This window comes from Pseudopipra pipra, chromosome 1 (assembly GCF_036250125.1).
Source record: "Pseudopipra pipra isolate bDixPip1 chromosome 1, bDixPip1.hap1, whole genome shotgun sequence".
In the NCBI taxonomy this organism is placed as follows: Eukaryota; Metazoa; Chordata; class Aves; order Passeriformes; family Pipridae; genus Pseudopipra; species Pseudopipra pipra.
In genome coordinates, this window is record NC_087549.1 from 111,924,815 (window position 1) to 111,948,404 (window position 23,590).

Below are 23,590 nucleotides of genomic sequence, written 5' to 3' on the forward strand. Positions count from 1 at the left end.
CAAGAGAACTGAGAACTCCTATCTGTGTGTTTCAGTGAACTGTTATTTTTGTTGTGTTGTGATACAAAGATAACATTTTCTGGAGTTTTTTTAGGTGTAATGGAGGTAACACCCAACTTTAATAGTCTCACATGTGTGTATGACCTATAAATGTGTAATATCATTCACAGGGTCTTGTATATATGGGGAAACCAAGCACCTGACTGCATTTATGAGGGTACCCTATTGAGAAAAGGAAGTCAAGGAGTTGACTGAAATAAGTATTTTTTTTTATGTCAAACTTCCTTATATGATACTTAGATCTGGCATGTTGTTCATTCTGCTTCTAAATTGCATTCTGTGAACAGCCTGTAAGAGACAATGGCCTGTTTGCAAAACAAAACAGAGGATCATTAGGAATACAGTTTTTTAATGAAGATTAAGTGTCACTGTTTGTTAATGCAGAAAAGCTTTGTTTTTCTAAAAGTATTTCAAGAACTAGTAAAGGGATTTTTTTTTTTTTTTGCCATGTAGAAGATACTGGTACACAACCACAGGATATTTGTATCTTGGTATTTGAAAATATTAGCAAGCTAAAAATAGACTGAGTTCTTGGTCACGTTCAGTGAATCCATCTTAAATTGTAATTCAGTATTTCTGACCTGTTTTCTCCAGGTATTTGTATGATCCCATTTCAGAAATTAGCTGTTTGTTTGTGCTGGTTTGGTAGCACATTACTTGTAATCCTTCTGTACAGGTGAAGAAAAAATTTTTCTGCTAAAGAGAAAGATCAGTTGGGTTTTCTGTCAACATGATTGTCTAATCATTCCAGTCTTCCTGTATCAAAATTTTTTTAACCTTTTTCTGCAGCTTACTCACATTTTGATTTCTACTTTTAAAGTTTCTTTTTTCTTAATTTCCACTTTTCTGGAATGCTTCATTTATCGCATTCCCTTAACTCTTGGGTAAGAATTAAGTTATTTTACTACATTTCAGTTTTTCTTTGGGTCTTTTACTTTATTCCATGGAATTTCATCCAGTGTTACTTAGTCTCATACTTTCGTGAGGTTCATGGTTTTTTTACTTTTCAGAATACTGTATTCATGATTCATAGTTACTGTACCAGGAAGTACAGATTCCACAATGTCACAAAAATATCCAAGAAATGCTTCAGTGAAGGGAAAAAAAGTTACCTTGGGAGTGGTTATAGCATTGACCTATAGCATTTGGGCTGCACTGTGAGGGGAAAAAATGACAACGTGCTTTATGTTAGGTTTGTGTTCTGAACCCACCTCAAGAGAAGCCAGCTTCTCCCTGCTGAACAAAGGCCTTGGGAGGTTTGGTCCACAGGCTGAAGTGAGCCTTTGTACATTACTCTGTAAAGCCCCAGTTTTAGCAGTGCTGTAGGCACTTGGAAGATCCTAAGCTATAGGGGCGTTTTGGAAAGGTACTTAAAGAAAATAACACTGAGTTACAGTAGGGAGCATAGTTTGACTTCCTTTCCTTCCTCCCACTTCTGTCTTATAGAATACAGAATGGTTTAGGTTGAAAGGAACCTTAAGGATCATCTAGTTCCAACCCCCCTGCCATGGGCAAGAACACTTCTGCTAGGCCAGCTTACTCAAAGCCCCATCCAACCTGGGGAAGGGACCTGGTTCTTCCTAATTCAAACCACTGTGGATTTAAAAGAGAGTAATTCCTAAAAACTTGCTATCACTGGTAGCAAAGTTTTTAGAAATGTTATTACATGAACATGTACTTTACATTTTTAAGATTGACAGTAATTTTGTTTTAATGGAGGAAACACTGAAGTGTGTGCAATGTTTGAAATCATGTACATGAAAATGGTGGTTGGTAAGAGCATGATTAATTCTAATTATTCCTTTAAAAAAGAAAGAAAAAATGTCACCTCAATGAGGAGATAATGTAGGGGAATATAATATAAAGGATATTTTAATTTTTTGCCAACTCTTAATTATCCAGATGAGCAAGATATCTTTCTGTATGCTTCCTTCTACCAAAATAAATCAAAAATATGGTCCTTAAAAATGAGCAAGCTTTTCTTAGTTATCATAGCCTGAATGAAGGATTTGCACTACATTTCAGAAGTCTTGGTTAGCATCTTCATTTTGTTACGAAAGTGTAGGGTATTTTTTTTAGTTGTCTTCTTTTAATCTTCCCTACAAATATTTTTGTCAAAGTCTTTTATTCATTTATAGCTCTGTAAAGAAAAACACTTTCACAGAAACAAGAAGGTTCAGTTAAAGATGTATGCAGTTAGTTTTTATTTGAAGTCTCATCATTTGTTCAGCACAATATGAGTAGCTTTTAGAGCACTGTCATTAGGCAGTGTGTCTGCATGCTGTCAGTCTTCTATAGTGCTGAAATATTTTCCTTAGTACTTATTTTCAGCTATTTAAAAGCTCAATTCTTAAGTTTAGCCCTGGTATGCTTTGAGCTAAGATTTGTAGCACTGTCCAGAAGCACTTCTCTCACAGGTTGCACTTCTGTGACCCCACCCGGAGTGCTGCATCCAGCTCTGGGGTCTCCAGAACAGGAAGGGCATTGACCTCTTGTCCAGAGGAGGGTCACCAAGAGGATTGGAGGGATGGAACACCTCTCCTACGAGGAAGGGCTAAGAGAATTGGAATTGTTCAGCCTGGAGAAGAGAAGGCTTCAGGGTGACCTAATTGCAGTTTTCCAGTACCTGAAGGGAGCCTACAAGAAAGCTGGAGAGAAACTATTTACAAGGGCCTGGAGTGACAGAAAAAGGGGAAATCACTTCAAACTGAGAGTAGGTTTAGATTAGATATTAGGAAGAAATTCATTACTGTGAGGGTGGTGAAGCATTGGGACAGATTGCCCACAGAAGTGGTGGGTGCCCCATCCCTGAAAGTGCTCAAGGCCAGGTTGAATGGGGCTTGAACAACCTGGTCTATTGGAAGGTGTTCCTTCCTTGGCAGGGGGGTTGGAACTAGATGATCTTTAATGTCCCTACCAACCCAGGCCAATCTATGATGCTTGTATGGTGACTTCCTTAAGCTGACATAGGGCATAGGCTGCTGCCCAAAGGGAAGGTGGTGCTCTCTCCCAGAGTCCCCACTGACCTTCTGTCGCTGGTAGTTGTGTCCTCAGTTGCATGAAGGAAAAGATCAGTGTGAGATACCTGTATTAGTTTTCAGAGGGATCAGTTGTGTGCCCCAGCTTGCTCAGCACCCGAGTGAGCTTCTGCACTAGTACACAGGTGACCAGAACATGGTGATAGGGAGGGGTGGGACCATGCCTGCCATGGTAGCCCAATGCTGTGTGGACATGGAGTTGTATCTGAACTCCTTTTCTGCCACTTCATGACCCGTTCCATGAACATTTCAGGAAAACTTGGGAACATGAGAAATTTTGTCACTCCAAATTAAAAATCAACAGTAGTTTTATTTGAAATGTGCCAGTATTAAGTGATGATTCTGGAGTGTTTATGGTTTATTTAAGCTTTGCTAGGTTAACAGTGTAATCTGAGCCTGAAAGTATGTTCTACATTTGTCCGAAATTATTGGACTAAGTAGATGGAATCTTTCTTCCTTTACGGCATCTAAATAACGATCTTTTAAATGAACTATGAAGAGTTAGCAGCAAACTTCATTAGAGTACTTTATTCCAGTAGCTTTCTAAATGAAAGTTGTCTCATTAGGTACTGGCATTTTACTTGTATCAAACCTGGAAAATGAGGTTTTCTACAAAATTAGGCGGTTGACCTAAACACCTGCTTTCCTGCAGGTGAGAGTAGAATAACTATGCAATTAAACTCTAATTCTGCACAAGGATTACTTTCATTTAACATTTATATGTCTTAGTCTTTCATCTCATCATTGCTGCCTGTGATTCCGTTCTGGGACTCAGGTAAATATGTTTCATTCAGTGAAACCAAGTAAATTAAGTCATAAGGTAAAGTGTATTTGTAGGTTATTCAGTGATTTTCAATCAGTTTTTCACAAATAAATAATGAAACTAATCTGAAACATTATTGAACTAGTATGAGAAAGAGCCTTGGTAGATAGTAAAATGTTGTACATTTTGAAGTACTCTTAATTTCAGAATTGTGATATCTTTCCTTGACTTTAGGCAGAATATTTCAGAGGTTGGAGATTTGTTTTCATATTCCAGGTCGATCAACAGATCCAAGAGAATTTTCAGCTTTACCAGAGTGCTCTTTTTTAGGCTGGTTACACTTCCTATAAATTTCCTAAAGCTTCGGTACTGTAAAGTCTGAGACTTTGTTCACAGAAAATATGTGTGTAATTGGAAGGACCAAGAAGCAGATGAACATAGTCTATTCACATAAATCATTAAACACTAGCAACTCTATCTTGTGATGTAATCACTTCTTTCTGAAGATATCTTAAAACGTTGATGTATTAAGCATTTTTTTTCAAAATACATCTCTTGTAAGTATTAGGTATTTATTTTTTTTTAAAGTACAATTTATAGTATTCTAAATTGTTTAAAAATGAGCAATCTGAATGAAATATTGAAGTGGTTTCATGACATCATGCTTCTTGATTCAAGTTGACAGTACTGTTTACTTTTGAATTGGTGGCTTTCTAAGGTTGTGTGGTTTTCTCTCAATTGCAAGGACATTTTTGCAGCTAAAGAATTAATCATGCCCTCGATCTGCTCGCTCTGGTAACTGCACAGCTGTTGTTATGCAACCTGCTTGCAGTTGGTTTTGGAGGCTTTGTTAAGTTCATCTTCCAGCTAGAGATGCCAGAAGTAGTCTACATGGAAAACATGGCCAGTAATAGATAGTTTAAAAGAAAAAAATAACATTTTGGCAGAACAGATACGAGTTTTCCTATGGCTTAGTTTCTGTATGTATTTCAAAGTTATTGATCCCCTAGCAGTATGCAGACATAGAAAAGACAAGTTTTGAGCCTCTCTTAAAATGTATTTTTCAAACCTTTTTTTACAACTATTGCTGTTTACTAATGCAAGCTTTTAAAATAAGCTGATTCTATGGGAAACTGGTGTTAAAAAGCCTTGCATCCTATAGATTTCTGTCTTGTGTTCCTGTTTCCTGGTAATTCAGGTCCTCCTCCTTCGTGGAGGTGCCTTCCTTTAGCTTCCTCTCATGGCCCTGACCCTCTTCATATCCTCAGGTTCCAGCACTGTCTGCTGGCCTGGAAGGACTGTCTTTCTGGTGACAACCACTTGCATGACTGGCCAGCTGGCAAGCCAAAGGAACATAGCACCACTTAAATTGTATTTTAGCATTTCCGTAGTTGTAGGTAAGGAGCAAAAAAAATTGAGGAGCTTCTATGCAATAAATCTCGATTCAAACAATTACACGTCTTTCTTTGCCAAATTTAAGTGGGATTGATCCTTAGGTTCTAAGCAGCTCTTGTTTCCTTATGATTCTGTGGCTTTAGAGAGTCTTTATGGCTGATTCTGGCCGTAGCTTGACGTGCTCAAGGCATCTAGGGCAGCAATTAGAGGAGAATTACTCAAGTGGTAAGAGGAAAGAATCTAGTTTTCACGAATGTTGTTGTATTCCATGTTTGTATATTTTCTCTAGCTTTTCATGGTAGTGCTGAGCAGGGGAGTCAGCAAAATGCAGTCCCTCTGTAGAATGTGCTCTATGCATGCTCATCCATGGGTTTATTCTTCTGTGTTTGGCTGGAAGGTTCTAATGCTTGAACTAATAGGATCGTGACATTGCAAAGTGCACTAGCAGAGAAAAGATTTCTGTAAATTGGAGGAAAAGGATCATCTTTGTAAATGAATTAAATAATCAGTGCAGTGGTCAGATTTTTCCTTTTGGAAACAGACAATGCCAGTTTAAAGACACACTTTAATCGGCTTTTCCTTTGTGCAGTGATAAGGTGGGTTTTCCTGTTGAGTCTGTTCCTGCAATAAATAGAGAACTCCAAAGCCAGTAATAGTATCATGTGCCTCAAAGATTAAGGGCATGGACTCTGAAAATGTGTTTTATTTGTTACTGTGCTGTAGACCTTATTTGTTAGCTGAGTATGTATCAAGGGAGTTACGTTTTCACTATACACAAAACTGTTTTCAAGAGATGAGTTTACTGTAGTATGGAAAATGTTTCTTCATTTATTTTTATCATAGTCTAAGCAGTCATCTCTTTCCTCTCTTGATGCTTAGGACCTGTCATTAAGTTTTGGTGTATGCTATTATACAGTTGCTTTTTATTTGGTTTTGGTTTTGGTTTTTTGGTTTGGTTTTTTGGGGAGGGTGTTTGTTCTGGTGTCCACTCGATGAAAGCTTCATTGCAGTAACATTTCTTGAGGATGATCACAGCAAGAAGCATTTCGTGTTAGTCTTTTTGCCTATTTGACTCTCTTCTAGTGCTTCTTATTCTTTAAGCATTGTGCTAAAATATGTTTACGATATAAAATACAGATTTTCATTTTAACTGTATTCCCCTCTCTGCTGAGCTTTGCTAAAGGTAAGAAGATCATGAGCCTGACTGAAATTATTGGTTATTGCTAGAATAACAACCTTAAGTCTGACTAACCCAGGTTTCTTTCTTAATTATTTTTGTTTTCAGAATTGGTAAAGGATTTCAAGGTGTCATGAAAAGGTGGGGATTTAAAGGTCAGCCTGCGAGCCACGGCCAGACAAAAACTCACAGAAGACCTGGAGCAATATCTACTAATGTGAGGATTCTTATTTCCTGTTTAAATGTTCTCAGTGTTTTTATAACTGCATACTGAAAATGAACAATTTCACAATATCTAGCTGCTACATGTACTCTGTGGTAGCAGAGAGTCCCAGTAGTTTCAAAGGAAGTTCAGAAACCTGTATAATGAGCAATGCAGATAGCTGTTCTCTTATGCCTCAGTTTATGAATACGCATTATTTCAACTGAGCAAATTGTCATATTTTGTAGTATAGCTGAGAGGAATAGTCTTAATACTTCAAAGAGAGATCTAAGAAGCTTTTATCAGACCATTTATAGATTGGAAAAGATTTGCCCGTTATTTTACACTGCAGATATTGTACCATTCTTTGGAACCCTACTTGCTTTTGTCACCTTGCCTGGCTCGTGTAGCTGCTTGATGAACTGATTCCCATAATCTTATAGGGAATAATTCCCAAAATTTTGAAGCTTCTAAGCATTTTTAAGCAGAGTACAGAGTCATATTTTTGCGTTTCAAGCTATTAATAAAATTGGTATAAAAGCTCTTTGAGCAGATTATGTTTAAACTTTGTCCTGTTAAGGCTGTACAATATTTAGACCAAACTAAGAGGAATTTTTGCAAACTAATTAAGATCAACTGAGTCACAGTACTGAACCTGAGCTGTCTATAATTTTCTTAGAGAAATTAAAATTTAGAAAAGTATTAATAATGCTCAGAGAATAGTAAAAGCAAAAGGGCAATAGGCAATGAAGTTAGAGTAATTGAGAGTGTAAAAGCATGCATTACTGATTTATAGCCTTCAGTTTCAGCTGGAAAAAAATTCTACACCTGGCACTTGTTTTCACTGAAGAATGTAAATATTTGAACACAGAACACTGTTTTAATAGATGATCTTCACCATTACAAAATAACCTCTCTTTTATTTAAATTAGAATTTCATAAGCAGTAATGCTGGATGTAATTTCATAAAGTGTATAGAGTGGAAAATAGTATTGGAAATGGGTAGATGAAAAAGAAACAAGATGAAAAGATGCAATAGGGGAAAAACAATGCCTTGTTAGTTTTTTCCTATCTAGTGTTGACCATCTCAGACGTTTTTGTAATCCAGGATTTTTCAGTACAGAATCCTTTCCCTAGAACTGCATTGCAGCTGATTCCTGAAATCATGATTTTCACAAGAATTAAAAAAACGCCCAAACATTATTAATGAATAACAGAGAGGTGCAGGATACAAATCCCTTGATAACAATGTAGAATTGAAAATTATAGCACTTATTCCTGCCTTTTTTTTCCACCTTTTTAGTCCAGTTTATACCCAGCCTGTCACAAATGGGATACAGAAACTAAGCAATAGCAGTGAATGGAATTAAATTAACATTTCGTTTTCAAAAATACATGCATTAAAACAGATCTGATTTACATCAGTGTGAAAATCATGGATTAGGGGGAGGAGGGAAGCTACAGTGTATCTTCATTTCAGCAGCCTTCTAGGGCAGGACTGCTCTGGAGCTCTGTGTTAGCATCCACAAGTAATTCAGGCAATAGTTCAGGCAAGTTTCCAGTTGCTGCGGTCTGTGATGTAGGTGAGAGACTTGTGTTGACAGGAATCTTAGGAAAAAAACTTTTCTTGATTTTTCACAAAGTGAAAGTATGAATGAGTACAGATTTTACTCTGAATCTATATACATTAAGTATTAAGCAAAGCTAGAATCTCTTTGTTCATATAACAGTATAGGTAGCAATTTTATGATTGAGGTCAAGTATTTCAGATAACATGTAGAGTAATACCTAACCTCCAGCAGGTGGTATTTAAAATGCTCATCAGTGTTAGATTTTTTCAATATTATATTTTCAGCATTGGAAATATCGGCATATTTTCTCCAGTGCTCCTCTTGCAGTTAACATGATTTTTTTTTGGCCTTGTTTTTATCTAGAAAGCTTCCAAAGTTTATCGCGGAAAGAAAATGCCAGGTAAAATGGGTAACGTCTATAGGACATGTTTTGGATTAAAGGTGAGTTCTGAGTATACTAGAATGTGTATAGGGTGATTGCATTGCCAAGCAATGAACTCAGCCATGTAGCCTTGCATTAGTGTTGTTTGAAGTCCTAACTTGATCACGACCCTTCACTTTCATTTACAAAAAAGAGATTATAGTTTCTGTCCAGATTCTGATTGGTACATTTGTACAGCAGCTCCTGGGCTACTGAAGATACTTTTCTCTGTCTCCAAAGGCAACCTCTGCAAATTGACCTCTAGTTTGCAAAAAAGTGTGCTGCTGCTGTTCTCTGTTAACTGAAACTAATTTTTTGTAGCAGAAAATGTTGTGTTCAGTTGAGCACCTCATTGAATTAAGAAATTAACAAATGCTCACAGTAACATTTTCATGAGGATATTTGTTTTATTTTGTCACCTGTGATGTTCAACAGCTGTTGCTGTTAGAGGAAAAAGAGGCTTAGGAGCTCTGGTTGGTGTTTGCTGAACAAAGAGCTGCCTTACCAAATATAGCCTGATCACCCGCCCTTCAAAACTGTTACAGACTCCTGCATGAGAAAGTTTGGCACTCAGAGTGGCATGTGAGCGAATTTTGTGACAGTTTAGGCCTTTGCAGAATGTTCTTTCCCAGAGTACCACCTCCAATTAATCAGTTTGTGCTTTACTGGACTACTGTTTGTAAAAGTGGGAATAGTCTAAACAGGGCTCAATGTCTCGTTTTTTTTTCTGTCTCCTAGGTGTGGAGGATCAACACAATACATGACATTATTTATGTAAATGGCTCTGTTCCAGGTCACACAAATTGTCTGGTGAAGGTATGTTTGCTAGTTTCAACTTACTGATATTAGTGACTCCTGAACTCTTTACAAATCTCTTCTTACAAAAAGAAAAACACAGGTTGAATGCAATCTTCATTTCTTCAGTGCCATCTAGTACTGTTGAATTAAAGGGCAGTAGAATCAGCTCTGTGAAAGAGAGTGATTAGATTGCCCTGGGGCTGTGCACCCACGTAGCTTATGATAAACCAGCACAGTTGCTGAAACCCTTTGGTAAGTGTCTCCAGCCTACATCCATCCCCTTTGAATGCTAACTCAAGCCAGTAGCATGGTGGTGAAATTTCCAGAATATTATTTAAGGGTTGTATTTGTGAACAGAAATACACAGCAAGCACTGCTTTAGAGGTTATTCCAAGCATTCCCATATGCAGTAGTAATTACCTTTCCAAGGAGCAGTTGAGGTACAGAAGGAGACAGCAGGAATTCACAATAAAGATCTGAGTTCCCTTTGCAATCAATATAAATATGTCAGTGTTGTTTTCTGTGTCAGTCTGCAGAATTAATTTCGAATTCTATGGAGGTTGTTTCAAGATTGTCTGTGAAAAACTGAAACAATGAGTCTAATAAGTGTTCTTACAGTGTAAATAATCCACATCAAAGCAAGAAAAGCGCTTCTGAGGGTTGTTTTCAAAATAGATTTTTCTTTCTAATTAATATATTCTACACATCTGCAAGCACAAATTACTTGGAGAAAGTTGCTTCCTTTCAGGCTGAATAGAATACAGGCTATCAAACATCTTTGCTATGAATGATTATCAAGATTCTGATGTACATATACCTGTATATCTGATACACAGATTTAAATCCTCAGAAGTATTATTGGGATTTAAATTATTCAGTTTTTGAAAAGCTACAGAGCTCATCAAGTTCAGATGTTTTCAATTAGTTTATTATCTTCCTGTCATGTTTTACTGTGGACATCCAGTTTCTGTTCCGTGTTTCCTAGTTGTGAATCAGAACTCCGCAGTTACTTGGCTTTAGGTACAGCAACCCTAGCTTTCAAATAGGTGTTTTTCCCACAGAAAAATGAAGTTTATTCTTCTTTCTCTCATTGAAAATAAGGCCTTTTTTTCTGAGTGCAGTATTTCTAAACTGCTTTGCTTGTAAGGTCCAGCCCAAGCCTTTTCCTTCCCAAGATAGTGAAAACTGGTTAACAGATGGCCATGAGAGAAGTAGTTTTCAGGACAACTGCAAAATTACTGGGCACTACATCAATTCTATAGAATTAAGACTGTAGCTTGGCTGGCTTTTCATCCTTGTGTTGGACCAAATGACCTCTTCTCCAACTGTGTCCCATTTTTCAAATCCTAAGATATGAACCCTGTTAGTCTGAGGTTTAAATAAGTGGGAATCTGTTGCAGGATGTTAGTTTTAAATTATAAGTATACAAACAAAATAATGTAGCTGAAAAACTGAGAAACATTTGATGCCCAAACTGTATTCTTAATTCTTAATAGTACTCTTAAGCAAGAGTTAATTGTTGCAAAAGATTGTGCATCTTGTTATCCTAGTCATGCTGTTAAAATCCACATTTACAGTGGCCCTGCTTGGTGGCAAATGCACGTACATATCTCAGAATTTTATCTGTAAGAATACAACACTTTATGAAGCCACTAACACTCTGAATACAGTACCTAGTTCTTCTAGATCATAACTTCTATTCTAACTACACTCAGTAAATTTATTTTTTTATTTCTGATTTTCAGTGAGTTAAGAAAGCAAACATTTATTAAACACCTGTAATATAAACTGTTTTTAATAGCAAAGCTGTGTGTGTTAATACCACATATTCTTATGTACTCCGTGAAGATCTCATTTAAACAAATCGATGTCCCCTTGCTGATCAGATATTGCGCTCACTTCTTGGAGAAGAGCATACGTGCTTTCTGTCACGATTGGGTCACTTTCACCTTTTTCTTCTGCCTTCTCTTTTTCTTTATTCAGTTGTTACTCTTGTCTAGGCTGGGAAGCATCCCCGTTAACACCTTGGATTTACTGGTTTTGTTCTGAAAGCAGTCCTACTGTTAGCTTACAAAAATCCTTGAGGCAACAGCACTGCCACAGTCAACAGCCCTGTTAACAGGAGATTGCTGGAGTATAAGCGGTAAAACTACGGTGTTGACATCTGCAATGTCAAGAGGATAATGAGCTTGGACTGCTGTAGCAGTCTGCTGCATACCATTTAAGTGCCTGCCATGTCCAGGAGTCATTTCTGTTCAGTTCACTCGCCATGGATGATGATTGGAACTTCATCCTAAGACCAAAAGTTAAAATGGCTCATTTGTTTTTTTTCAGGTAAACTTAGTCCATCAGTATTAACTAAGTGGCACAAGGCACTTTTCTGACTGCTTTACTAATCCTTATACAGGATGTCTACAATATCAGAATCTGTATTAATTTTATCTGTAAGTTACCGGTATATAAAACGTTTCAAGTCATAATTATCTACAATTTAGAAGTCCACGTATCTTCGAGTATACATTTTGGCAAATGCATTTCAGAGTTGCAGCTAATTCCATTAATGAGGGTTAAGGATCCATGGGAAGAATGAGGCTTTTCTTCCCTTAGAGCTCCTTGATTAAAATAATAAAATATTTGAAAGATCTTGACCAAAATGGTCCAGACTCAAACTTTCATGATATTTAATAATAAATAACACTGTTTGAGATAAAGGCACAGCAGTAGGTATTACTGCTATTAAGAAATAGATTTCTAAAAATTGTCTCCACTCACATATTTGGAGATTGGAGGCAGTATGTAGTCAGAAACAGTTTATTCCAGTTCCTTGAGCTGGTGAATCCATTGTGTGGGGTGTTTTCTTGCATAAGCCATATGAGTTACATGTATTAATTAATTTTTTTCCTTATATTTTCAAACACATTGCTGAAGAGTAGAAAAGGCTTTAATTATAAAATCAGGCAAAGCAATACTATTTGACATCTGTTCTTTAATTTCTGGTTTTTCTTTCTCCATTTAATCTTGCTGCATTTATCTGTGGTGTTTTTAGCTTGTCTTATGCCTTTCTTCCAGAATGTTTTCTTATTTGTCTTATAGACATTGACTTCAATATGTTGCTGTATATTTGTTTAGATCTGTAGCTGGGGAGAGGAATTATGGGATATTAGCATTTGTAATTACTATTTATTCTACTAAATACCTGCCTGTAATTAAGTAGGACTAATGTCTAGGGAAATTGAATCCGTCTGTCTTTCACAAGAAGTGAAATACTGCGTAACACTTTTCTCTTTATGTGCCTCTAAGAGGAAAACATTTGTGTTCAGTAACCACTCTGTGTTGCTTGGTAACCATTAAAACCACAGTGCACCTTTAAAGCATATATTTATTTTGTATGTTGTATTTTTGGAAACTTAGTGCATCAGCACTGTATTCAGACAGAGATGAAGCACTTAAATTTTTCAAGTTTCATTTTCAGCAGAATACTAGGATTGATGGATTTCTGGTTTAATGAGAAGTCAGTTTTCATTTGATATTGCACACTGAAGCATGCAGGTAAATAACTGACATAAGTAATATTTCTAGCCAACTGGAGAACTAATGAAAAAAGTTTGGATTTCTTTCTCAATTTCAAGGTCTAATACAATTAAGAAATTTTAGCAGTGTGCTAGAATGCATGGAATTTTTCTGTTACAGGAGGAACATTGCAGAGAAAGCATTTGTAAGTTAATGTGGTTTGCCTATCAAGATAGCCTACCTCAGGTAACACCGGTTTCCTTCTGGTGTATCTTCTTAGATCACAGGGCCTGTAGTTCCCATCTGTAATAGTTTTTTCTTTCCAAAGTTTATGGCTCTGGATTTATTTCCCAAGTATAGTACCAAAAATTCTCTCTTCTGTCATTCAAGAGAGAAGCACAGGATTTAATTCCCTTTTTAAGTAGTTTTTTTTTTGCCTTATAATGGAGAGTGTACAGTGATATGGTATATTATAATTCAGAATGTTACAGTTTATCTTTGATAATGTTTTATAACTGTCTTAATTTTAAGGCAGCTGGTTTTCTTAGGACATTCAGTGTTGACCACTTTGAGTATATCACTTGTAGTGAAAGCCGAAATTCTGGCAAGTCTTGTAACCCATAGGAGTTGCTTAGCAAGTTAGATACTGAACTGGCCTTTTTGTATGCTAGACCTGAGTTAAACTGAAGTATACAGTTGCTTTATAATGTTCTGCTTGAGCTAATAACTTAAGTCTTGAGACTGCTTTTTCATTCAGCTTTTTTTTTTTTTAAGAAAAGTATGTAGTGATTCGCATCCTACTTATTTTGTATCACACTTTCCAGTATTACTGTGTTGTGTTTCTAGCTGTTCATGCCTGAGTTGGGTATACTCTGATCAAGTTGAGGACACGCAGAAATAGCGTGATACCTTCAGTTCTTTCATCTTCCCCGTTCTATACCTTGTGTTCCATGATAGAGTTGTGTGGAGGTTTGAGGGTTTTTTGTTTGGTTGGGGGTTTTTTAAGACAAAATAAGGCTGGTCTGAAATGGATACAGTTCTTGCATTAAATTTTCTGTCTAGGTTGAAAAATAATAGAGAAGCTGAGGCGAATATTTCTAATCTTTTTTTATATTTAAGCACATTTTTCTGTTTCGCAAACAACTTAAATTCTTTGCTGTGGTTGCTTACACAGCCTGAAGCCCTGTTGAACTACAACTGTGAGTTGTGACTTAAGCATCAACTTTTGGTGCTTGTTTAAGACAATATGGAGTCTTTTGTGGTCATAGATTTCTGAATTTGCATTTGTTTATACTACCCGTTATGCCGTCAGTATAGGGGACATGCATATGTGCAGTCTGTTAATTTTATCTGCAAAACCCTTTATGGCTGTTCAGAGATTTAGTTACAAAACCCCAACCAGCTCCAATTTCAGCTTTCTCTAATATTTTATTAATAAAAAGACTATACACTATGTATCATCTGTCTGTGGTATAGTGTTCCATAATATACTATAATATAATAGTACTATTAATACAGCAGTTGAGTAAGCCAAGCATTTATGGTATATTGAATTATACAGTGAATGCTTTTATGGATTGTAATAACCAGTTGGACTACCAGCCTGATTCCTTCTGTGAGTGAGAGCTAAATTCACTGGATTTTAGTAACACAGAACATGGAAACTTAATCCTTTATTAGGGCTGTTCTCCAGAGGTTACAAGGAGAACAGGAAGAGCTGTGCTGGGTCACCTGTACTTCTTTACTGTGTACATGCTTATGCAAACAAGTGTAGCTCTTGCTGCTGCATGCCATTGGGCCCCTTTATACTATTGTGAAGTTATTGTGCAGGAATCTGAGGTGTTAGATACAGGTAACCTTTGGTATGCTGCACCCTTCATAAATGTAAAGGGAATCATTCAGTAAATCTCTTGAGAAGCCACGTAATTCATACTGTGTTTTAAGTTGCAAATCGGTACTTTCAGATGTAAAATGAAATTGAGTTGTTCCTTTTAATAGGAATAATAATGGTAATATCTGATAATATCTAATTCTTGAAATTTACAAGGGAGAAAGAGGGATGTTCATTCAGTTTGGTAGTGATGCTCTAAGGTGGTGCTTTTTTACTTTAAATTTCATTTGAAAGCAATGAATGTAGAAGAAGATGGAAAAAGAGCAGTAGTTTTCACCAGTCAAAAGAAATACTGTGTCAATTATACTAGTCAAAAGAAAGATCATATGAAAAGGAAACCATTTTAACATCAGATATGGCCTGTGCTTCTGGGATCTGTCAAGCTTCTGAGGAGTTTGGAAGGGTAAAATGCAATAGTATTGTACTCCTGTGAAAGCAACAACGGTTTGTTGAAAATGCTTCATGAGAACATTAAAACTATTTTAAGAATTCTTCTTATCACACAAGAGGGACTATCTCTAAAATGTCCCTTGACATTAATATGCCATTAATATAATGTTAAGTCTGCACAGAAATCTTACATTTATTTAGGTAAACTAATGCAGGACTAAAATTAGACTGTTGGATTTGCCTTCAGTTGAGAGCAGATGTCTTGCTTCGAAATCCTGTCATAAAAAATTATTTTAAGAAGAAAGGGAGGAAAAACAAGGAGGAAAACAAACATTTCAATTACTTTCGTTTTCCAGGTGTCCAAAACTGCCTGTAATGAGATAGCCTGTATGTAACAACACATTTTATTTCATGATGAAAATCATCAAAAGTAACAAAAAGTAGACATGAAAAACATTTTAATACATTAGGTATATGAAATTAATAAGTTAACATAAATAAAATCATTTATTCTAGTCTTCTTAATACTTACTAACATAGAGACCATGGGGCGGTTTGCTGTTGATAGAGAAGGCTTATGGTGTGTCATAGGATTAGAGAGTAAAAGAGAAGGGGGCAAGGGTAATAACTGGTGAAGTTACTAAAACATGTTTTCATATAATAAAAGAAACAGGCACAACTTATTGAAAGGGAAGGATGATATCTCTGAAGATGCCATCCTTCAGATGGCATTGTTGAAGCTGTCTGTTTCTTCTGAACTCACTGCTGCTGGAACTGTTGTAGTAAAGGTCTTTGGACTTGGACCTCAAAGTTTATTCCGTCTAGCTATGTAATGTAAATTGGGAACTGGAGGTACTTAAGTAGTGGCAGTTTACAAGTGAATAGAGAATACTTTTATAGGGAGGTGTCTGGTAGAAGAGGAATGATGTATTTCAAAAGTTACTTAGCCATGCTAACCAGTACAACATGTTGAGCCCTTCATCTCCTCGTTCTTAGCAAAAAGTTTTCTTTTGTTTATCAAGCCTGCACTTAGAAAACTGTTGGAGCATTGAATTTATTGTACACTTCATTTGCAGGAATCCTCATGGACTGTGAGAAAGGCTCAAGTAATAGCAGATATGAATCTGGGAAATAGAGTGTTGTCAAAACAGAGCTTCCAGTGGGCATAAAATTGTTTTATTTAATTTTTGGCATAAATCATAATTGTCTTATGTGAGGTTTTTGTCCAACCAAGTAAAAACAAGCTTCCTGTTTTTTAAAAACCCACTAAAAAACTAAGAGGAAGATCTTATCTTCTCTATAGTAAAATTTTTGTCTAATCTATTTGTACTTTTTTTTTTTAATCCACTTGAGTATAGTGGCTGAAAGGGATTATTACAGCTTGCAAGGAAGATCATTTGTAACAATATAGAAACGAAGAATTTAATTTTAAGTAAAATTTCATTGCTCAAGAATTTGTACCTCTTTTTTTTTCTTCAGAGATACCAGCTTTCTATCTGCTACTGCAGACAAACTGCTTTTTGCTGATAATTCTAGCTACTAATTTTCTTCAGAGATTGGAGTTTCAGGGGCTAGATTTTAAATCTTTCCACATGTAGAGAGGTCAGTAAAGGAAAGTAATTTCTCCGTGGCACCACAGTTCTTGGAAATGAACTGTCTTAAAGGCTCGTGTTTGACAAACTTGGGTACTGATTCCTGGGTGAAGAATTTTAGATGCTTAATTCAGCTGTGTGGTAGCCAGAGGAATTGAATACAGCACATGCACATATCTTTGCAAAATTAGTTACCATAATTAGTTTGCATCATACATACAAATGCGTGTCTTGGTTGTTGAAGAGGTGATTACACTGCATAAATATAACTTGGTATGTCACGTAGGAAAGTACTGTGGGATACAAGCACAGTTTAAACAAGCCATGTTTTTATTTTAATAACATTTTAGAATATTGACCAATGAATTCATGAGAGTAGGTTTTGATTCTCTCACTGTTACAACAAATTCTCTTTGTTTTGTTTTTATTTAGTTTTGTTGGTTTTTTAACAAACTCCTTAAGGATGGGTACAGAATGTTAAATTCAATAGCTGTGGTTGGTGTTAAAATAGATGATGATTATACGTGGAATTCTTTAAACAAGTGCAATGTGAATGCTCCTGGGTTTTTTCTTATGCATGCAAGCTGAGTTCTTTAATTTCTAGTGTATCACTGCCTGAAAGTCTTCTGTAAGATTTATTAACTCTACCCTTCCCCTTCCTGCTTTTTAGGTCAGAGATAGCAAATTGCCTACTTGCAAGGAATACAATAAAAACCCTCCGTTCCCTACGTTTTTTGCTGATGGAGATGAAAAACTACCAGAAGACCTTTTTGATGAGGAAATCTTCCAGTTCACAGATCCATCTGTCACGTATACATAATGTTCTTCACATCTTTGAAAACACACAGTTTCGTTATTTTCATGAACTTTGCAATTCTGTATGAAAGAAAACCTATGAATTGCAGTCTGGCCAACTGACTTACACACTTCAGATATTGCCATTTTGGTCAGGTAATCGGATTTCCCACCATCAATTTCAAACCTGTACTTAAAGCAACCGGTGAATCTGAGGGACAGGTTGTAAAGCACACCAAACAGCATGTCTTCAGTGAGCTTTTGTCCTTTGCCTCAGACTGTGAAAACTTACTCATTTCTGAAAAACTGTTGTTTTGAGATGGTTCCAGTTCATTTTCTAAATGCTAACAAACTCTGTTTCTTTCTTATGTAAAGTATTCTGGGCAACTCTGATCAATCAAAAAACGTTCCAAATCTGCCTTAGCATCTAGGGGAGGAGATGTGTGGGGAGAGGAGGCGGGGGAGATCTGTGAAGAATAATCCAAAATAAAACAAGAAAACACATTGCTCTGCAGCAGCACAAGCTTGTTTTGCTTCTTTCTTTTCACCAGAGCTCCTTTTCTTCTTTTGCTTTAACGCTGTGTTGAGTTAATGGTAGCAGATACCCAACAAATTTTCTAGAGGGAGGATGATGCTGGCCATGTGTAGGGTGAGGGGGTGTTCGGATGGGAAACGTTCAGTAACAAAGCAGCACTAAGACTGCAGGGGCCACCTGTTTGTCATCTTTGCTAACAGCTTGTTCTGAACTTCGCAGAGGGTCCCTTGAATGCTCTCTGGAGAAATATCTCCACGCCTACCATTGTCTCTGTATTGGATTCTTAAGCTGTTACAGGAGAGCTATTATTAAGAAAGCAGGTAAAATGTGAGGGATTTGTCTTAATGATAGTGCTCATTTTTCTTCTACCTGACCTTTCAGTAGTAGCTGGAGTCATTACACTCCTTTTATTTTTCATCTTGTGTGATTTACTATTTATAAGTTTGATCTTTTGAACACTTTAAATCCTCTCACCTACAGCAGTAAGTACCTGCCTGTCTGTACCATCTGAGCACTTATAAGTCCTACAGTAGTTCAAGAATTTACATACAAATTACCATTAATACTGTGGCAGTGCTTCAACACAAGACATCAAATACCTAAAGTAAATGAGATTTCTCAAGACCTTACTAATACTACCCAATTTAAAAGGTGACATCCATACCTTTGTGGTGACTTCCAATCACTGAAGATGTTTTATTTTTTTTTTTTTTGTGATTACTTGAAGAAACCACGTGCCATCTTATAAGAGCTCTATATAGCTGCTGACTTGTAGTAGACTGAGAGTGATCATTAGAGACTGTAGTATGGAAATATAAACTGGTGTATATCTGCATTGTAGGCTATCCTCTTTGCTCAATTCAGTTGAATATAAAATGTGATTCAAATAAGTGCACCAGAATGCTGAAGAAACAGCAGCCCCTTCATGCTTCCCCTTCCCATCAGTCACACCAGTTCTGCAAGTGCAGACAACACACACAGAGCACACGTGATGCAGAAAGCAGGTAGCAAATACCAAGTGGGGTGTTGTGTTTTGGCTGTGATACCAGTAGTGAGTGACACCTCTCACCTGTTTCAGATAGTTGCTGCTTCCTGGGGAGGAGATTGGTTTTCAATCTCCTGATTGCAAAATAGATTTTTAAAGTTGCAGCTTTTCAGGTTTGCTTGTTGTGGAACACACGTAAGTCAGGGAGTGTCCAGATATGTAGCCCACTGTTCTGCTCTGGTTTAGGGGATAATTCTGACACACACATGCTTTCCTTGAGGAGCTTTGTTGTTGTTTTTTTGTTTTACTTGGTAATTGATCCTGGACTATGACAGAGATGACCATACAGAGAGATATCTTTTCCTATTTGGTTTCTCAGCCAGAATATCCTGGATGTGGGATCCTCTCCTGTGACTAATTGTATTTTAGGTTTGCTTTCAGCGTATGCCTTGCAAAGTCCAAAGAATCAATTGTGAGCTCAAAGGGAACCACAGGTTTATAAAAGTAAATTAAGGTGAGCTCTGTATCAGGTATTATTTCAGTGTGAGGGGAAAATTGACAACCTACTTCAATTCCAGTTTCTTTAGTAAGAGAATAACTTCTCCCTTTTTGGCATAAACAGTGACATTCCAATGATCTGTTCACGTTACTTTTTAGATTCATTGTCCAGGAGATGACTGCAGTCATTCAGGGAATTCTGTACTTAATGTTGCCTTCCCTTTGTTCAGTTTTAAAATTTCTGTTGAAACCTATATACTATCAGAGTAGACTTTTCAGTTTTGCTTTTGAAATGCATGATGGGTGTGAGCCATATGATTTTTTCAGATGCTGCTTATGCAGGTCTCTTTTTTTGTTGAGGTGTGCAAGTGAAACGTTTTCCATCTTAGTTTATCAAGAGTGCTTGAACACCAAAGACAAGAGCTGTCATAGCTCAAGTAAAGACTGATGTCCCAAAGGTAAGTATTTTCAGTAGAGCAAATGCAGTGAGATGGATAAGATCTGTCAATGTGAGTTCAGAGTAGTGCAATATAGATTGGAACATAAACATCCATTAGACCTGTTCTTCCATCAGGCACTGAAAGGCTTATAGTGTTTTGTATTTAATTTTCCTTATACTCCCCATCTCTGTTTACTGCTTTCCTGACTAACGAAGGGACTTGGAGCCAGAGAAAGGCAGGCTGAATTTATTTCAAGGAGCAAAACTGTTCAGAAGTGTAATGGCACCAAATGCTTTAAGCCCATCTACAAATTTGTTCTTAGAAAAGGGTGCTTGATGAACTATTCTTAGACATTATCAAAGGTGCTGGAGCTGAGTATTCTTCTTCAATGTGGCTGAAGGTTGTGGCTAATCGAGCAGATGTGCTTTTAAGAGTCATATAAAAGCAGACAAAAGTAGGCAAATATCAGGTCCTCATGTCTCAGATAAGCCAGCAGTTTCTCATGCAAAAGGATGTGTTAACTTTACTGAAAAGGCAAACTAAGGGCTCTGTTGCAAGTAGATACCTGTGTGTTTTGTTGCTGTGTCTTGAGTAATGAAAGTTTAGAGCCATCAGGCAAGCAAGAACAGCAACAATAAAAATAAGTTCTTATTCCATATTACCTGTAGATTATTAAAGAAGAAGGACCTGAATGTGTAACCAGGAGTCTGAACCCTGTAGGACAACATCCTATGTTGCAGTCTGGCTGAGGAAGTAATTGTTGGCAAGCTCTATTACCACAACTTGTGAAGACTGCCATGAGGTCTCCCCAGAGACTTCTCATCTTCAGGCTGAACAACCCCAGCTCTCTCAGCCCATCTCCATAGTGCTCCAGCCCTCTAAGCATCTTTATGGCTTTTCTCTGGACTCGCTCTAGCAGTGAGTTCTGTGTCCTTCTTGTGGTGTGGGTGAGGTGCTGAGCTGGGGTTTGCATGTCCAGGAGCTCGGTACACCCTCCTTAGGCTGTTCTGTTTGTTCAGGTTAGTGGGGTGGTTTTAACATCACTAACATGCTCCTTTGGAGGAGGATGTAGGGTTAAGCTTTAGCTGTACCTGTGGCTTTATGGCATGACTGCTCTGAAAAATGAATTCTCTTCAATAATAACCCCTCTCAGTGGTTCTGTAGTAGTACATGAATAAACAGTGTCAAGCTTACAATATAAGTTGAAAGTAAAAAGACAGCAGGAAGAGGAAATCAAAACACTCGTCTATCACTTGACAACATAATTGCAGTCATTGATGATAAGCAAGGAGAGTTTATTTCTCTTCAAATACAATACTTTTACGTACCATTGCTCTGTCATTATATGAGACCAATAAACATTTTTGTTTACCATTTTCACTTCATGTGGAAAAATGTCTTTTATTCTGTTAGCATTTAACAAATATTATTCTGGTAAACTGAAGGGATGACTAGAGTTTGCATGTAAAAATTCTGCCTTCCTTACTGTTTCCTTACGGAATTCTGGAAGTCCTGGAGGACTTTGATGATCTTAGAGGTCTTTTCCAACCTTAATGATTCTATGACTGGAAGAAGACTGAACAGGATGTAAACTGTGAGGGGGTCTGACCCGTGTAACCCACCTGCCTCCGCAATGCCCGGCAGCTGTGAGCCTGACACCCCCAGCCAGAGGTTTTGCACTGGCAGGCTGATGCCAGCCATGCACACAGGGCTCTCCTGTGATGCCAACTACTTACTATTTAAAGGAAATTGCTGGCCCCATCCTAGGGTGCCTCATAAAGTCTGGCTAATAGAGAAGTCCAATAACCACAGTGAGGACAGTGATGGGGTTCATTAATTTTAGCAGTGCTGTGTCTGTAGCTATCACTTGGCTTGGATCATTCTCCTGATTTATGTCATTCCCCCATCTCCTTGAGATTTCATGTGAGGAGTGCCTTGGTTTCCTAACTGTAAGCATTGCTTGTATACAATGTCTTCTCATAATTAGCTCTGTGCCCTTCAGTGCACGGGTAGTGCTTATTAATTGTCTTTAATGAGCATCTCTCACCTGCAGCAAATTGCCCTGCTCTGTTGCACACCTTAGCATGTAGCATAGCGTAGTATGATTTATTTATATAACATGCTTAAGGACATTTAGCAGCTGTAAAATGATGCATAAATGTTGGCCTTGGTCTTGAGTATTTACTGGTTTTGGAGACAGCATGGAGGAAGGGAGGAATTCCTCTGGGGGAGGAGTTTAAGTTGATTGCACGTAGCCTTAATGCTATCACACCAGAAAAAGAATTCATTTCAGTTGGTGCAATTCTGCTGTTCCTGAAGTGTGGCAGCAAAACAGATAGACAGATGGCAGCTCTTCCTGAGGAGTATGTACAGCCAAGTTATGGTATCAGGTAGGAAAGGGGTACATTAGGACTGATAGTCTCTAAATAATTGCAGCCTGCTGACTTACCTCATGCAGTACCCTGAAAGACGTGTGATATGACACTGGTTCAGTCCCCAGCCATTCTGTCGGTGCACTCTTCCTTGCACATCTTCCCCTGGTTTTACAGAAGTGTGTGTGTGGTAAGTGTGAATTTGCCGACTGGAGTGGGCATCACAAGGAAGATTTCCAGCAGCATCATAACATCCTAGTTCTCTCTGTCTCACTTCCCTCATTCCAGTAGGCTATTACATATGGGGTCCCACCTGTGTGAATGGTTGATGAGCCATGGACTCATTTCTGTTTGAATGCTGAAGACCTGAGGAACATTCTTACTTTCTTTGATTGCAGTGACACCTAGCTACTGCCCGTGATGAATTAAAAATCACTGCTTGTGAATAATTGCATTTGGGTGTTAATGTTCCCTTTCATGGCAGTAACTTTGAGCACTAGAACAGAACCCAGAAGAGACAGTCAGCTGAGGAAACGAGTGCAGTTTTCAGTATGAATGCAGAAAATGGCTTGAATTATTTGCTGTAATCTAATGAGTTTACGCTGGAGATGGAGCCTTCTGTGCTGTGGTGCTTATTGCTGATTCTCAAATTCCTGTGTGTAAAATTTTCTGGCATAAACTGTACATACTGAAGTCAAATCATGCACAAATCCAGGTTGGGGGTTTTGGAAGGGGCAGGACTGCAAGGGGATGCAAAACAACAAAAAATTGACTTAAACCAATTTCATATCATTAAAGTCGTGCTATATAATTTCCTTCACATTTCCCTGGGTGACACAGTCTTAGAGTCAGCTAAGTCAAATTTTCATCTGTTTTCATCTGCTTCCTCATGTCCTTTCTAAGTAGTACAAAACCTTTAAAAGCATGGTTTTTTCAAGGTACTCAAAACCTTGCAGAGGGTCCCTTGGCAACCCGATACTCTATCAAAAAGCAGTATGACTCATTTTCATAGACAAGATAGTAATTTTATAAAAGTTTCTTTTTTTATTTCTAGAAGATCAAGAGGAAAGAATAACATTGCTGAAGCAGAGTCTTTTCTTCATGTGGCCTCTTCTGAAAGTGATGTTCCACAGGCTCTCACCAAATACTGCATGAAA

General features: G+C 37.4%; 1 protein-coding gene across 1 annotated transcript in view; it reads left to right on the forward strand.

The window, feature by feature from the left end:
* The window catches only part of MRPL3 (mitochondrial ribosomal protein L3), a 32,420-nt gene extending 10,979 nt beyond the window's left edge, over nt 1-21,441 (forward strand). The window contains exons 7-10 of the mRNA XM_064671621.1: nt 6,542-6,650; nt 8,570-8,647; nt 9,366-9,443; nt 17,479-21,441. Of these exons, the coding sequence (XP_064527691.1) occupies nt 6,542-6,650; nt 8,570-8,647; nt 9,366-9,443; nt 17,479-17,628 (415 nt within the window). The 3' untranslated portion in view covers nt 17,629-21,441. The remainder of the gene's footprint in view (nt 1-6,541; nt 6,651-8,569; nt 8,648-9,365; nt 9,444-17,478) is intronic.
* The last annotated feature ends 2,149 nt before the right edge of the window (nt 21,442-23,590 follow it).